We start from the raw sequence: 16,027 nt of genomic DNA, 5'->3' as shown, positions 1-16,027 counted from the left end.
ACTGTTAGTCCTGTATGTCCTGTGGTTTTGTCCTGTATGTCTTTGTGATCGCGATCGCAATTCATTGGTTGCATTGTTTACTGTTAGTCCTGTATGTCTATCGCAATTAAGTTAGTCCTGTATGTCCTGTATGTCTTAGTTAATCGCAATTCATTGGTTGTTGAATTGTCTACTGTTAGTCCTGTATGTCCTGTGGTTTAGTCCTGTATGTCTTAGTTAATCGCAATTCGTTGGTTGAATTGTCTACTGTTAATCCTGTATGTCCTGTATGTCTATCGCAATTAAGTTAGTCCTGTTTGTCCTGTATGTCTTAGCTACGAGCAATTATCAAACTTGATAATTGCTCGTAGGTCTTAGTTAATCGCAATTCATTGGTTGCATGGTTTACTGTTAAAGCTGTATGTTCTGTATCTCTATCGCAATTTCATTGGTTGCATTGTTTACTGTTAAAGCTGTATGTTCTGTATCTCTATCGCAATTTCATTGGTTGAATTGTTAACAGTCCTCTGTATGTACATGTAAAAATAATTAAGGTTCTGACAACAGGTTTGTAAAGTAATCAGCTATCTGTTTTGTCTATCGTTGCTTAAATTGTTAACTGTTGTTTTAGAGTTCTGTATGTCTTTGTCGATCATTTTGTCTGCACTCAGGGGCGGATCCAGCATTTCATTCGGTTTTTACTCAGTAACGCATAGATTTGCGGCTACATCGGTAAAAATAGAGGGGTGGATCCGCCACTGAATAGCTATTGTTTTGTGTAGGATTGTATCTGTGAATTAAGTAAAGTTACTTACTCCAGTCTGATGTTATTGCTTATTGCTCGTATTTTATTGTTTTAAGTGTGCGAATACTTTTCTTAGATTTATGGAGATCAGGATGACGAGGGTTCGATTTGAACCAACAAATAAACAAAAACATTCAAACCTCAAATTAATCCGTTTACTTGTCTTTATTTTTGGGGAACATTTTTTTACCTAGTTCAGATTTGATAACACAGTAGTCGCTTGTTCCAAAGCGATGTGCCGTTGAAGACAGACCTGAAGGTCTTTGCCGACAGCGATGCTATCCAGGATTTCAAAGGATGTGAAGAAGGTGCATCTTCGACAACCATAGTTTGCAGTTTTAACAATTTAAAACAATAATAGTTTCATTAAACAACTTAAAATTTAAAGATTTAGTGGACTTACTGTTTAACCAGGGCAGGGATTTCTCGCAACCGTACATGATATATACATACACTAGCAGTAAATACAATGTACTTCTAACCCTTATAAAACTTAAACTATTATTAGTTATTTTACAATTATTAAACGGCAACGTTGAAATGCGATGTGCGCTCAGAGCGGCCGTAGTGATTTTGGCGTATTGTGGGATTCGAACCGCTCGGAATTTGTACTAGTGACGTCACTCGCCATCGACCAAAACAGGCTTTCAACCTTTTGCGTGTCGATGATTCAAATATGGCCGCCGTCGATGACGCTTCGAGTCGCGATGATGTAAAAAAGAGTGTAATTTCGCCGCAAAACGAGCAGATCGACAACAAAATGAACATAGAGCTCGGTCAAAATGTCAGCGCCGACGCTGAGGTGAACAGTAAGAAAACCGAGAGGCCGAAAGCGAATGATAACGGCCCCGTAACCGGCGAAAGCGACCCGGCTTCAGTGGCAGTTCCTCCTCGACGCCGGACGACGAGTAGAACTTCGACTAGTTCGGACACGAATAAATCAGATCATGACCAATCGGGTCGTTGCGGGGCAGCTAATCAATCTGACGCATTGGATAAACAAGCGAAAATGAGAGATGTAAGTTTTGATTGAATGAGACGACGTAGGCCTACACTATACTAGTCAGTAACCTGACTCTGACTGATTTAGTTTCACAATCGGATATTTTCTTCACAAACCACAGTCAGGAATGGGAAGGTCATTTTTGTATGCAATCTTCGTCAGCCAATTTGACTGACGAGTAATTTGCCTAGCATTTCATTGTCTCTTAAGATATCCGTCTAATTTTTGTTGTGATCAACGCGCAACAGATTCGTAGTTTATTTGATACCTATAAAACCTCACCTGACGATCTTAATCCATGTACAAACTGTTGCAATTTTGTTGACTAATAAACTTGTTACTAAAGTACTGTTATCATGACCTATCCACAATAGCAAAAATGCATAAAGTATTCTTTTTGTATTGTTGGTGATAGTTGATAAAAAAGTCATAGTCAGAAAAATAACAACTGGAAAGGTGGTTGTCAGATCAGTGGTGACAATTTATGATAAATTATTGATATCCGCCATTCATAACGTGTCAATTTTTTGTATGTGTTAGCTATTAGGCCTAAATCAGTTTGTTTAGGAAGATAATGGAAGTGGATATTTTCTCGCAAATGGCATTATTCTTGTAAACGCCCATAAAATACATATAGACCTACGATTTTTAAATGTTTGAAATGTTTTTGAATAACGATCCTGGTAGGTCTAAGATTTAAGGGTTAGGAACAGGGTTAATAAGAGGTTTAGGTTGAGGGTTTGTTATAAGTTCTGTCAGTTAACAATCAGAATGCGCAATTACGCAAAATAACGATAACTCAAATAATGCCGTGTTGGCAAAATATCCGCTTTAAAAGCCTTAGTTTTTCAGAACGACACGTATAATGGCTTGTCTCAGTCAGATAATACATGCCTGTGATAAAGTTGAAATGTATGTATTTTTTCAGTTGTTTATGGCTGATCCGATGATGAAACAAGTGGAAAAACAAGCAAGAAAAAACATATCGATGCTGAACAATATCCAACAGTAAGCCATTACAATTCGATTACGATGCAATATAACTTTACCCTTTCTGTGCTGTTTTATTGTTACCCTTAGAGTGCCGGAAATGAAAAGAAAATTTTGAAAACTTCAACCCCAGTTCATTGTTTAATGGGCATACGGCTTTATTGCATCTACACTACGTTGCGTGTATCCTTACCAATATTTCAACACACGTATTTTATAGTTTGTGCCATCTTTCAATAAGTTACTAAGTACATCAATAAATATTGCACAATGTGGTGTACTAGCAAAGTTCCTCACCGACTTATGCACCGCACTGAAAGAATGTTCAGCTGTGTAGCAATCGAGGATCCTGCTCCTGGCGAGTGAGGATCCAGCAGTTTTCTAGTGTGCATCAGGCAGGAGAACGAAGCCCGATTTCTTCTCTGGTTCAGTTAAAATCGATCCATAATTTCTCGATCGATTAGAAATATGTGAAACCCAAAGATCGATCTATACGGGTATTTCTGATTGGGCATGATTTGCGAAATTTCTGATATGAGGGGCTAAAGATCTAGGTGGCAGCTCAATTTTGAAAGAGAAGTAGCTTTTAATCTAGAGTTTTCCTAATTGATATGGATGCCACTGGTTTCCTCATTGACTCAAAACCATTTTCGAGCATAAGTCAATTAAGTACAGACATTTAGACTTAATTGATTTCATACTCGAATGTTTTTTATTGTAAAATCTTAGAGTTCAATAAAGTTCTATTGTATTGTATTGTTGTGTGGAACCGATGCTGGGATTTCCCAAAGTATTAGTCAACTGAGGAATAGTAGAACCATTGGCACGGACCTCATTGAATTCCTAGCCCTGCCCTATTTAGACTTGCCCTTCTCAATAGGCGTGGTTAAAGCCAGAGCTTGATTTGTATGTTCTCGGTATTTGAAGGAAATGGGATCAGGAACGTGCGGAGATGCATCAATCGGAGCGCAGTCAACATATACCGGGACCCTTACAAGGAAAGTAAGTTCAATATTTAGTTGTTGGCTATTGTGACTCATGACCAAATTTTTGACATATTCATTATGTCGCGGCCTTGATTGATGATGAATCAGTCTGCTGAGTACTCAATTATACTAGCGTAGGTACTAATGGTAGAATGGCACATTCACTATCTTGGAATTTTTATAAAATTGTTGGTATTGTTGACATTTGTTAATTTGCATACGGCGGTGTATGTAAGTTTAGTCTTGGATGGTTTTCAATTGTTATTGTAATTCGTTCCAAAACGTGCTATGCTGAATTCCTAGGTCCTGGTGTTTGATATAGTGGATTCAAAATGACTATTCGATCAATGAATTTTCTAACATATCGTGCCGTTAAACATGATCCTCTATCGAAGAGAAAATTGAATCGTGTCGTTTTTTTTTTTTTCAGGGGAAAAACCGTCGGCGACATCCTGCGACATTTAGAAGATTTGATCGTCTATGAAAATTACAGCGATAAAGAGAATACCGGCGCAAAATTAGTGTGAGTTCACCACTGAGCCCTGTCCAGTCGTAGTTATGTTGTCGGTGTTTGTCTCGATCCAATGATGGCTCCCCCTATTTGTGAATATATTTTTGTTTTTGAAATATTTGTCATATAAATTTCTGTCACGATCATTGCCATTATTAGATATCTCGTTTTCCGCCACAACTACCATGAGATATATTTTCATAGCTGATCATTCAGGGCCGATTCGTTAATGCAGTACCGTTGATCCGAACGCTCCATTTCCATTCTATTTCATTGATCAGGTGACTATTTGTAGAGAGTTCGGAGAGTCCATTCGCTCCTATCTGCCGGCCGGTGTGATTGCGGAGAGATCACGGGACAAAATGGCTGCCTCTCCCGGATTTCTAGGGAGAGAAAATAAACAAATCGGTCCTCAATGTTATATATTTCCGAGATAACAATCAGGTAGTTCCTTTATCGGTGGTCAGCGTGTAGTAATCAAACTGTTTCATCCTCGATGGTGAGCCCTTCCGTCGATGAGATAACTTGTAGCGACTGGAAAGAATGATTGTGGCAACAAACTTCTGTCAGAAATAGGTTAATTCAGCTAAATCTTCGGAACAACTGCCTTATAGATCAGAAAAAAACCTACCCCCTGATGGAACCTGTTTATTAACTAATTGTCCAGAGAGCTGATTGATTGATAGATTAATGAATATCGAATACTGAATTTTTTTACAGAAAAACGTTATTCAAGAAGATGGACGAAGACGCCGAAGTAGCGGTCGTATCTCACACAATCGGCGCGTATATATCCATGTTAAACGAGAACCATTTACAGAAACTAAGCACGCGCATTCTGTCCGATACGAAACTATGGATGTCGAGATTATTTAGGTAAATCGTCATTTGAAGTGAATCGCTAAAGAAAAGACCCCTAATACTTAAGATACTTAACTCTGAATGGGTATAACTTCTCATTTGGTCCAAAATTGTGGCCGATTAAGGGTGAAAGTATCTGCCTGAATGAACTTTAAGCCTCCTTGACTATGGGTTCAACTCAACTTTCATCATATCAGCTTTTGGTCAATTGAGTTAACTTCCGGGCCCACATTGCAATGGCGGATTCAGAGGCCGATTTTGGACATCAAAGTGAACTTGAACACATTGATGTCCAAAAAGGCAACGTTAGGTGTACATCTGCACTTAAACACACCATTTATCTTTGTTGACAAAATGAAAAAGGGCACAACACCCCATGTATCCGCCCCTGAGTTGGTAAAGCCAGACTATGCGATTTGCCCTTGATGTTTTGAGTAAACTTGAATCTTGGTTGGACCTTTTTATTCCTAAACATACCTTAGTATGCGCAGGAGCAAAAAAGTTCTTCGAGTAGAACCCATATATAACTGTGTTTAGCTATTATACTTCAGAACCATATATCTAACAATTTTCAGTTTATAGACATCTGTCGATATTAGCGTATTTTTTGTTTATTAGGTTTAAAGATTCGTCTGCTTATTTCTCGTGCGACGAAAGCGAAGGACTCGTTCGAGTTTGCCGATTGGCTCTTCATCACAATTATCCGAAATACGCGACGACTGGATTCGAAGCGCTCTATTCGCAGCCTCCGGTCATTTATATCTCAGCCGCAGCATATCCAGGCATTGGGCAACATCTCTGTTCACAGGTATTTTTCAGGTTTTCAGATTCTTTGAATAACTGTTGGGTCTGGCGACTAAGCGGGCTGTTTCACGTACTTGCAATTCGTTATCAAAGTTCTATTGAGTCTGTTACGATACAATTATTGTACTATCGTATTATACGCTGCTGCTCCATGAAATTGTCTTACATTGATCTCTGTGTCCTGTATACACCTACTGGTATGTCCATTTGTTCAAAGAAGTTTTGTGCAGGTCAAGGATTGATTACAATGAACGATTCTCACGCACTGAGGTCAACACAGTTTTGGTGTAATCAGAATCTTAGAGGTCCGTTCAAGCCGTCTACCAGTACATTCAAATTCATCATGGCCAGACTGTTAAGAATGAATTGTTATTACCCGTAACTTCTCAAGTCATATCTTATTTGCTTATTTGTGCAGGCGAAAAGAATTTTCCCAGACTTGCTTCTGTAGATAATTGAAAAAATCCTTTTGTTGTTATTCCAGCTCGGATTACCGTTGTCGTGTCTGTGCGTTGTGCCCGGAAAACCAACTTCGGATCATCAACAAAAAATGGTACGTACTACTGCCATGTTGAAGCCTCGTTTAATACAACAAACGTAAGGGGAAACAGAAATAACTGACTATTCTATATTCAGTATGAAATCAATCAAGTTGTCTTACTTTGGACGGAATTCTCAGTTTGTTATATCCGATAAATCATTATTATCTGATTCGAGTTCAATCAATATAACAGAGTATATACTCTCTACTATACAGAGTATCCACTGTATATCAATCGTGTGCAATTTGACCCGTTTGTATTTTATTACCCTCAACAGCTCTCAATCACAATGTACGCACTGCTGTTCATTGATTTCAACTCGAGCGATCATCGAGTTCGTATATATTGAATCCATACGAAAACACCATATGCCTTCCATTCATGCCTCTATAATCAAGCGTTTCTTTGTATTCTCCTTCGATGAAATTACTATTAATACAATTATGAAGTCTTGTAAGAAGTATATTTTGTGTAAAGTATGAGACAGGTGTTTAACTGGCTGGATGAGATTTTAAGCAAACTCTCAAAATGGTAGCAGCCATTATATTTGCAATCGGCTTTCAACGTATTTCGAAAGTCGGTGTGACAAGATTTCGCTGTTGAAACCTATGCGTCGCCTGGGTTCACATTTGTGTAGGTTGTATATACAGTCAATATCTGCAGTCCATTTGTTCATTAATATACTAAAAAATGACTTCTAATCCGGATTTCCCATGAACTGGATGAATTTTGTTGGTTCCGAATGATCTGAATTAAGCGGATTCTTCTCGGTGCGTAGAGTTTGAACTTTAACCCTTGCATTCACTCATCACTTTTGACCAGTAACTAAACTGTATGATTTACGTAATTTGCGCAATATTGCTAATGTTTCTAATTTTTAAGTCGTGCAAAGTTACGCATTTACGCAGTTAGAACTAGCAGACGCACTCTGATTTCATCTCGTGTTACCGGGTAGCGTTGTACATTTACACGCGTTTTATACGTTTTTCTTGTTTATTTCGTCAGGATATCGACTTCTTGAACAAACAAATCGCCGATGATAAAAACTCGGGCAGAATTCCTTCGTTACTCATAGCTTGCGTCGGTGAGTATCGTGATGAAACACGTTTATTAAGAAGACTAGCTTTTTTCCGAAATTCACCTTTCGAATTCGCATTTTATCCGCAGGTACGCCGGTAATAGGTGATGTCGACCGTATTAAGGTTTTACAAGACGTTTGCAAAACACATAACATTTGGTTGCATTTAGAAGGGTAAGTGTCGTGGTTCTCAACCCCAGCCCCGTGAACTTAGAACCGGAACCCTTCCTGATTTTCGATATTTGTTACCTTGATCTTGGAATATGTTCTCAAGTATATTAGAAAATTGTTACTATGAGTCATACCCTCCCAATATAATGATTATTTTTGGCATTTTCTTTGATATCTCAATGACACTGTTCCAAGGTTTGCGGCAGTGCTTATCGATCGCTAGGCTTTTAAGCAGGCGTACATGTCCGAATTCGACGATATTTCTCTGCTACTTATGAAAATTCGAAGTTGAAGGAGCTGTGAATGATAACTTGATATCTGTGCAAAAGTACAATTGTTCAAACACTTTCGTTTCAGGAATACATTAGCTACTTTGACTTGGTTCTCTGTGCCGACAGCTGTCATGCCAGCTGCTACTTGTGACAGTATGACTGTTCATCTGGGAACCTGGCTTTCGTTGCCGGCTATTCCATATGCTGTATCCTTTTATTGTTATTCTATGTAGATGTCAGATAGATATCACGGGCTGAAGCGATTGATTGGTTTCAGTCTGCTTAGAATCGATAAATCACTCGAAGCTTCTGGCATTATTTTAACTTTAAATCAGTTTCTTTAAACTAGACCATACACACATTGTCCTGTTTTTAGCTCCACTGTGACTCAAGGTCAGCTGAGCCTATGGTTTATGGGGATAGCCGTTGTCATCTGTACATCTTAACTTTTACTTAAAATTGCAATAATGATCTTTGGGCTGAGGCCTGAAACAATATAGAGCCGTTTTTAACAAAAATATATGTTGTTTTGATATATGAGATTACCGTAGCTCAAGTCAAGGCAAAGCCATAGGACCACGGTGAAAATCACTGTACACTACCCAGTATTTTCCATATGCTTGAATTTTAAAGGGGCTGCATAGATTGTTAAGTGTATGACATCATGGCTGCTGAAGGAGCAAGGCTTTCGATCCCCCAAAAAATACAGACAATGAAGCTTTATTTTGGTGTACCGGTAATTTTCTTTTAATCGCATAAGCTCGATATATTTCAAAGCAGTTATTGGCATAGATGGAATATTGACTTCCACTCTGGTATGAGCAGCAGATACAAGGGGTGACCCTAATTCTCAGAGGGGGGATGTAAAAATGAAAGGGGTGTTAGGGTTAGCCGCCTCTCTAAAACACTTGTAGAGAACACTGCCGCTGTATTATTTCTGAATGAGGTTTTGAAATTATTCACTGATCCCGGAGACAATCGAATAAAGATTCCAGAGTAAACCAGTTAGAATTGATCCTTAATCGAGCATTGCAGACGATTTTCCGACAAACAGACGCGGCGAACGTTCATTTGGCCGGTCTCTCGTCCTACACGATCAAGAACAAATTAGATTGCATTCCGTTGTGGGTTTGTTTACAAACAATCGGACACGAAGGAATCGTTGAGCGAATCAAACACTGTATAGAACTGGTAAGATTCTTTCGAACTAAGTTAACCCCGACCAGTCTGTTGCCGGTTCAGGTTCATTGGAAGATTGTTTTACGAGAACCGGAGCAGAAATTTCCAACTATCTATTTAGATTTAAATGAAAAATTCTATAAATTCATCCGCTGAACACAACTACGTCTGTACTTCAATTCCTAAGTCCAAAATCAAATGCCCTGTTTCGCTCCTGGCGGGTGTGGTGGGTTTGTAAGAGACACCAAATCAAAGCAAATCAATCCAAATCTAAACCAATCAAATAAATAAGGGGGATAATGCCTATTTTGATATCAAGAAAGAAACCTTGATCGCGCAAGATATGTGGGAGTACGGGGATAGCGCAACAAACTACCGGCTGAGGCTTGATGAGTGATGTTGATCAGTGAGATATTTTTGAAAATTTCAGGCTGCCATCTTAGTAGAGAAATTGCGTTGGATTCCGACCATCGAAATATTGGTAAGTGTCTGATCAAAATCGTGGATAATAAGTGGCAGGTAGTGAATCTTCCTTGCTTATGGGTGCCTGGTTTTAACAGCAAATCTGCTGTAGTCCAGAACAAAAGCCAATATGATAGCAGCTGGTTATCAGTTCAGTATAGCCTGTTCTTAATAAAATTAGTTATATTTGAATTTCACTGGAACAAATTTGTTTCATTTACAAAAGTAAAGATCAAATGTTTATGACACAGCAAATTTAAAAAGAAGGATAGATAGCATAATACTTCTAACATCATTGTAAAGAGATAGTTTGTGAAGGGTCCGTTGTGATGATGTTTTACAGAAAGGTAAATTGGAAAAACCGGACGATTTGAAAGACTCGGACGATGATGAAATGACATTCACTTCTCTGATCGCGAAAGCCGTCAATGCACTTGTAAGTTGTTACAAAATATTTAGCTCGCGCGAAAGTGGGTCCTGCGTGGTTGGATTAACATTCGCTTTGTTGATTTTAGAGAGTGTTTGAGATCGCCAGTCCGACTGTCGTGTTCAGGTATAGAAAACATGTCACCAAATCAGGTAAATGAATTACTTTTTCGATAGCACTTTGAATCGTATTTTAACATATTCTTCTATTATGCTCGGCGGTATTTTTCATTTGCAGATGGTCAGAATTCTGCCATCGTTGATGATCAGCATTTATCGCGATATTACAATGCATTGAATAGATGGGTATGTATGTATTAATCGTTTGATATTGCGGCCTCCCCTGGCAGCTTTTCAAACCTGATGGCATCTAATCCCTGCCGGAGTAGACCCAGTGCACAGCTGAGCTGCCGATAAGTTGCCATTCAGTGCCAATCAGATTGTCTTTTGTACATGTGTAATCAAATTCATTAGGAATGAAAAAAATAGGTAGGAATTTCAGTAGGAATGAAAAAAATAACCAATACTAAATTGAAATGTGGTTTCCAATTTGGCTCCAAGTATTGCTGGCTGCACGCTGAGTGCATTAGGGCGGGGGTCTCTGGGGCTGAGTCTCGATGCCAGCTGGGAATAGTGAATTTTGATGCCACCTTCGTAGCTCTCCAGAATTGAATAATTATTGAATTGTTTTTACAGTTAGTCGATACGTTAAACCGCGAAAACGCGAATGTAAATTTAACGGCCGTCGATGTAGAAAACGTCGGAATTTGTTTACGATTCGCTTCATTAGAAACAGTACAAGGTAAGGAAAACAACATTAGAACCGGTCACCTGAGAGCACGTACGTAATCAGTGTTTACAAATAGATATTGAGTGTCTTTTTCAAAATTTTTCAGCCAATGGAACAACGAAAGATCATATTTTAGACTTCGTGAAATGTTTTCATCATCAAATCGTAAGTACCCGGGCTTAAATCCGAAACAAAAACCGAGTTTTCATTATAGTTACTGTGCCGAAATTGCCGGTTCCAGTTAGTCGATAAAATCTGCGCGTATTTTGACTTGCAGGAAATTCTCGACGCTACTTTGCGCGAACGCGAAAATTTCCACCAAATCGTCGCCGGTCACGACAACGTGAGAGTTGTCGATTTGCCGGATTGGGCCGGACTCGGGGCTATTCAGTAAGTACCGAATTTTCGCAGTTCATTAAGATCTGACTTTGAGTGGAGTCCGCTGAATGCGACTCGTGTACCGCAAAAGGTGTTTTATAATAGGGTCCCTACAACTCCTTGATTCCTTGAAACCAAAAATATATTTCAAGGTCCTTGAATTTGAGCAAAATGCCCAAAAGTCCTTGAAAACTCCTTGGCTGGGTTTCATAGAGGTGGAAGAAAGATAATCCCTGGGAACATTTTGAAATTTGTCAGTTATAACCATGGTTTCTCATTGTTTCTATGGTGGTTGTCACCCAAATTGAAGATTTACCCCTAGGGATAACTTTGATACTCACTCTATGAAACCGGGCCCTTGAATTTTGAGAAATTGGCAATTAGAAAATTTTTAGGTTTTAGGCCAAGTTATTATACACACAGAGTCCACTGAATTAAATGGTTTACTGAGATAAACAGTACCGAATTAGGAGGAGTCTAACTGTACTTGAGATATGAAAGCCATGCATACGCTCCTCGAAATTTTAGATTTTCTTCTTGAAAAGTCCATGAATTCTGGAATGACTGATCTGTAGGAACACTGTATAAGAAATCAATAACCCGGTGAAATCGTGTCTGCTAATCAATTTCTCTGTGTATGTATTCATCCGTTATTTAGGTACATTCCAAATGAGTGGACGCCGTTAATTGATAATTTACCGAGCCACGGTGTTCAGGAAATCAACTCCCTAAACCATGACTTACTGACCGAGTTGCAGTCAAACGATAATGCCTTCTGTCTAGGTAAGGGCATATCAGATCGCTCTATTGTAAAAAATATCTGATAATTGGGATCAATTGCCACATTTCTGGTCTGTTGAGTTTGACTCCAGGGTCCCTAACACTCCTTGATTCCTTCAAGAATCCTTCTAAAATCCATTCTTATTCGGTTATTCCAAGTTCTTAGTTGAAATGGTACTGATTTCATCGGTGCTGTGAAAAGATTTTTGTTTTTTGTCGCTAGGTATCAGTTCCGATGGTTTGAAATGCATTCGGTTTGGACTCATCACGCCGGCTACCGACGTAGAGGAATTGGTTGCTTTAGTTTGTAGCATCGGCAAAAAAGTCGAAGAATCCTCAAAGGTAAGCTTTATATCTGTCATTCATTTTGAACAGAATGAATTTCGCGGTCGAAAATTTTGATGATATCCGATTTTGTTACGTTTTGTTTTTTTTTTCGATTCGATTTTTAGGCGTTAGAAAAAATGACGGAAATGATCAAAAAAGGAATCGAAGAAGCGAATAAAGATTTAGAAAAAGAACAAGAGGACAAGTTGTTACAAGAGGTAAGAGTGTCATCCTCCCTCGCAGGGATTCATATCTGATATCGACGTTGTGAGACTTGACCTTATTAAACCCATCCTCCCTCGTAGGGATGGCAGTAGTCTGAAAGACCTGTCCAACCTTACAAAGATTTTGCTGGGTTTCATACTGTTGCTGAATCTCGATACTAATCAGCATCTGGCTCGGATCCCTGTCGGAGGAATTCAGGGGAGTCAGGGAATTTTCTTTTCTTTAAAATAGCCAGGGAGTTTTAACGGCTAAAAGTCAGGGAAATTTATTGAGATTGCGCGTAAAATTAAACAGTTTCCATCTATATCTTGCGTATTTCACTGTGTTAATTGGATCGATTCTTAGCAGATCGAGTCAGGGAAAACAACATGTATGTCAGGGAATAGTAGGGGAATAAGCAAGTCAAAAGTGGCCACCATTGGAGAATGTTGAATATTTGCCATAATTTTTTGAAAATGATACATGTGTAGCATACCGTATGTACATTTCTGTCTAGAAATAGCATTTCACGCATTCATCTATTGATATCATATTACGGTATTTTAGGGTTTGTTACGTCAAGTGCCTTTAGTCGGGTCAATAGTTAGTTGGTTGTCACCACCCCCTAAAGATACATCGAAAGGAAGAACCTTCAATTTACAATCAGGTAAGTCTGTAGTAGCTTATATATTCTACAATTTCCATTGATCTGCAAAGCGCGGCGACTTACCTCAATCGGAAATGTGTATGCTTTTAGGTAAAATTGAAAGTACCGAAGAAATTTACAAACATCATATGCAAATATTATCCGATACGAAATCAACTGCTGATAAAATTGCGAAGGCCAAATTGAAGCCGAAACGAAAGCTGTACGAGGACGGCGACAAGACGGCGCCGCAGTTGAACGGCGACGTGGCACATTCCGAAACGACCGATTCCGTGGCGTCGATCGAAAATAACAAATCGCCGACGGACAAGGTCGCCGTTGAGGTCGGAACGGACGTCGCCGCGGAGACTGGCGGTGAACAGAAGTGAGATCTCTCCCCCGAAAAACTTCACGCTAGAATTTCTGTGATTCTGTATATATACTGAAACTATATGAGAATTTGGTGGTGAACAGTCTGTATACATGTATAGGTCTTACAAACGCTGCGTTGAATGTGCAAAATATTTGATCAAAATATCGCCTAAATATAATAAGCAGCTCCCTGTATCATGCTATCACGAATTATCGCTATGTTTTATGCTTTCACTTATGTCAATTAATGTCGTTCCGTGTTAAGTGGCTGCCTTTTTTTGGGGGGTTTGATTCTTGGTTCTCGTTATTAAATCATTCATGATATCATCATTATTACATTTGTCAATCCAAGCGTGATATTTATTCGTTAGATTCTATTTATTTATGTACCCGCATCCATTTATTTATTTATTTCTATGCAATTTTTCACTTTGAAAACCAGACGGTTTCATTTCTAGGTTATGTGCTAAAAGTTACCCCTTTTTCTTTCGAATAAGCCTCGGCTAACTTTATTTTATTTACCATGAACAAGCTCTGAGCTGCCAACTAGCGGAAAATCCTGATATTTGTAAAGGTTACCATTTAGATCGTGAGTAATACTGATTTAATTTGAGAGCCGTAGTGGCTTAATTCGTCAGGTGTTCACGTACGTACGTATCCTGTAAATTTGTTGTTCATGGGTTCGAATCTCGGTAATGACAAAGTTTCTTGGTTGAAGAATACTGCCTTTTAGACTCGACCCCCTTAATCTTCTTAAAAACTTTTTGAAAAGAAACTTCTCAATCCTGCGAATAATAGCCTGGGTGGGGCTCATCGGTTTGTGGGATGGAAACAGATTAATTCCGCATTTTGAATGTCAGTGTTACCGAGTCTTAGTATTTTCTTTCTTACTGGATTCCAACGAACTTTTCCTAAACCCGCTACTTGTGACTGTATGCTGTGATGTGATTTTTTTAGCGCAAAAATTCAAAAATGAATCTTATTTTGTAATCATTATAAGGTCATATTCATTTCAAACCGTCTCACTTTTACCAGTGATCAGTTGGTTTTGTGTTTATGATAGCTATGAACAAAATTCTGTTTTGTTGACTGGGTTGGACACAACTGTTAATAAGAAATGAAACCATGTTTCCATTTTTCAATGCATTCTTAATGATATACCGGTAATGAATTTAAGATACTGTAATGCACATTTATTTTTTCTCACTTCAAAACAAATTCTGATTAAGTACTCATGTCAGTAATTAAAAGATTAGTGTTTGAATTAAGAGTTTCAGATATGTGTTGTGTTCGCTCAAAGTTTTCAGCAGTTTCACCTAGTACTTTAAAGAATACAAATACACTGGAACAGGTCCTAGATATTTATCACTGGATTATTTATTTACGATTATTATCAAATGTGTTCGTAATTCTATTCTTTTTCAGACATATTTTCGTTTTATATTTCTGTTTATATTATGAAATGTTTAGTTTATTATTTTGTCGCGTGTATTATAATCATTTTCTAAACAAAAACGCGCCTGATCTATTTGTTCTGTTACGCAATGTTCAAAGCACACAAACTCGTTTATCATTTCTCCTCCCTGCTGACCTCATCCTCCGGAGATTCGAACCTGATGGCATTGAGACCCGCCATGGTACGAAACCCTGCCGCACTAACCCGAGTGCACAGCTATATGCGCAGCTTTGATCATGTCATTATAAACCAATCAGAAATCCTGTTTTATTTTAGCGCAGGTTTTTCCGTTTAAAGTTTTTCCGTAAAATTTGCCTCGGCGATCATACAACGGGCAATCTGGTTTGTACCGCAAGTTTTTGTGTGGCAAACCTGTGCATGTACCTGAGACCCGGTCTAGTGCGGCAGGGTTTTCGTGCCGTGGCCGCCAAGTCTAGCGATGCCATCGGATTCGAATCCCTGCCGAGGGAGGATGTGGTGACCCATATATACATATTCTGTTGTCTCGATTGCTGTAAAACACACCGATAGGCCTATTTAGTTATTTATGAAAAGCAAATATATATTTTATTCTCTTAAGTTGATGTGTAAATATTAAGTTGTATATCTTATTTATTTATGGTCGTTGCAACAACAGCAACAAACAAACAGAAAAAAGAAATCTATATCAGACCTCTTTTAAGTACATGTACATGGGGGATATTGTGGTTTCCGGAAAAAGTGAAGACTTATGAACTACCAACTTCTAAAATGGAATTCTAGAGGGGCAGAACTCTATTACCTGATATTTATATCTGTTCTTGATAAATTAACAATTTCACAATTTGGTTATACTATGTATGTATGTGTGTATCGTTGAGAGAAAAACTAACGGGTGAAAGCTTAAGAAAGAGTTAATCTTGAAGTAAATGAAAAATTTTGATGTATCAGTTGAGGGGCATAATGAAATAAAGTTATAAATTATATCTAAAGTAACAATCGTTTTTTATTCGTTCAACGAGGACT

The 16,027-nt window shown here is 38.4% G+C and overlaps 1 protein-coding gene across 1 annotated transcript; it reads left to right on the top strand.

Moving 5' to 3' along the window:
- Window positions 1-1,448: 1,448 nt before the first annotated feature.
- On the top strand, window positions 1,449-15,965 carry LOC141903351 (pyridoxal-dependent decarboxylase domain-containing protein 1-like). The gene is made up of 23 exons (XM_074791455.1): window positions 1,449-1,802; window positions 2,716-2,795; window positions 3,705-3,779; window positions 4,194-4,286; window positions 4,995-5,150; window positions 5,754-5,943; window positions 6,424-6,492; window positions 7,487-7,565; window positions 7,649-7,733; window positions 8,088-8,208; window positions 9,038-9,193; window positions 9,612-9,662; window positions 9,987-10,079; window positions 10,159-10,222; window positions 10,308-10,375; window positions 10,766-10,871; window positions 10,966-11,024; window positions 11,137-11,249; window positions 11,896-12,020; window positions 12,241-12,359; window positions 12,470-12,562; window positions 13,116-13,215; window positions 13,306-15,965. Exons 1-23 carry the CDS (start codon window positions 1,461-1,463, stop codon window positions 13,581-13,583), a joined length of 2,715 nt encoding a protein of 904 aa, XP_074647556.1. The 5' UTR covers window positions 1,449-1,460; the 3' UTR covers window positions 13,584-15,965.
- Window positions 15,966-16,027: the final 62 nt, after the last annotated feature.

This window comes from Tubulanus polymorphus, chromosome 4 (assembly GCF_964204645.1).
Source record: "Tubulanus polymorphus chromosome 4, tnTubPoly1.2, whole genome shotgun sequence".
NCBI lineage: Eukaryota > Metazoa > Nemertea > Palaeonemertea > Tubulaniformes > Tubulanidae > Tubulanus > Tubulanus polymorphus.
Note: the sequence above shows the minus strand (reverse complement) of the source record. Positions and strands in the feature narration are given on the sequence as shown.

Coding starts and splice junctions, on each gene's coding strand:
- LOC141903351 (XM_074791455.1), top strand. CDS start 1,461: ATGGCCGCCGTCGATGACGCTTCGAGTCGCGATGATGTAAAAAAGAGT. Junction 4,287..4,994: donor AATACCGGCGCAAAATTAGT/GTGAGTTCACCA, acceptor ATTTTTTTACAG/AAAAACGTTATTCAAGAAGA. Junction 8,209..9,037: donor TGCCGGCTATTCCATATGCT/GTATCCTTTTAT, acceptor CGAGCATTGCAG/ACGATTTTCCGACAAACAGA.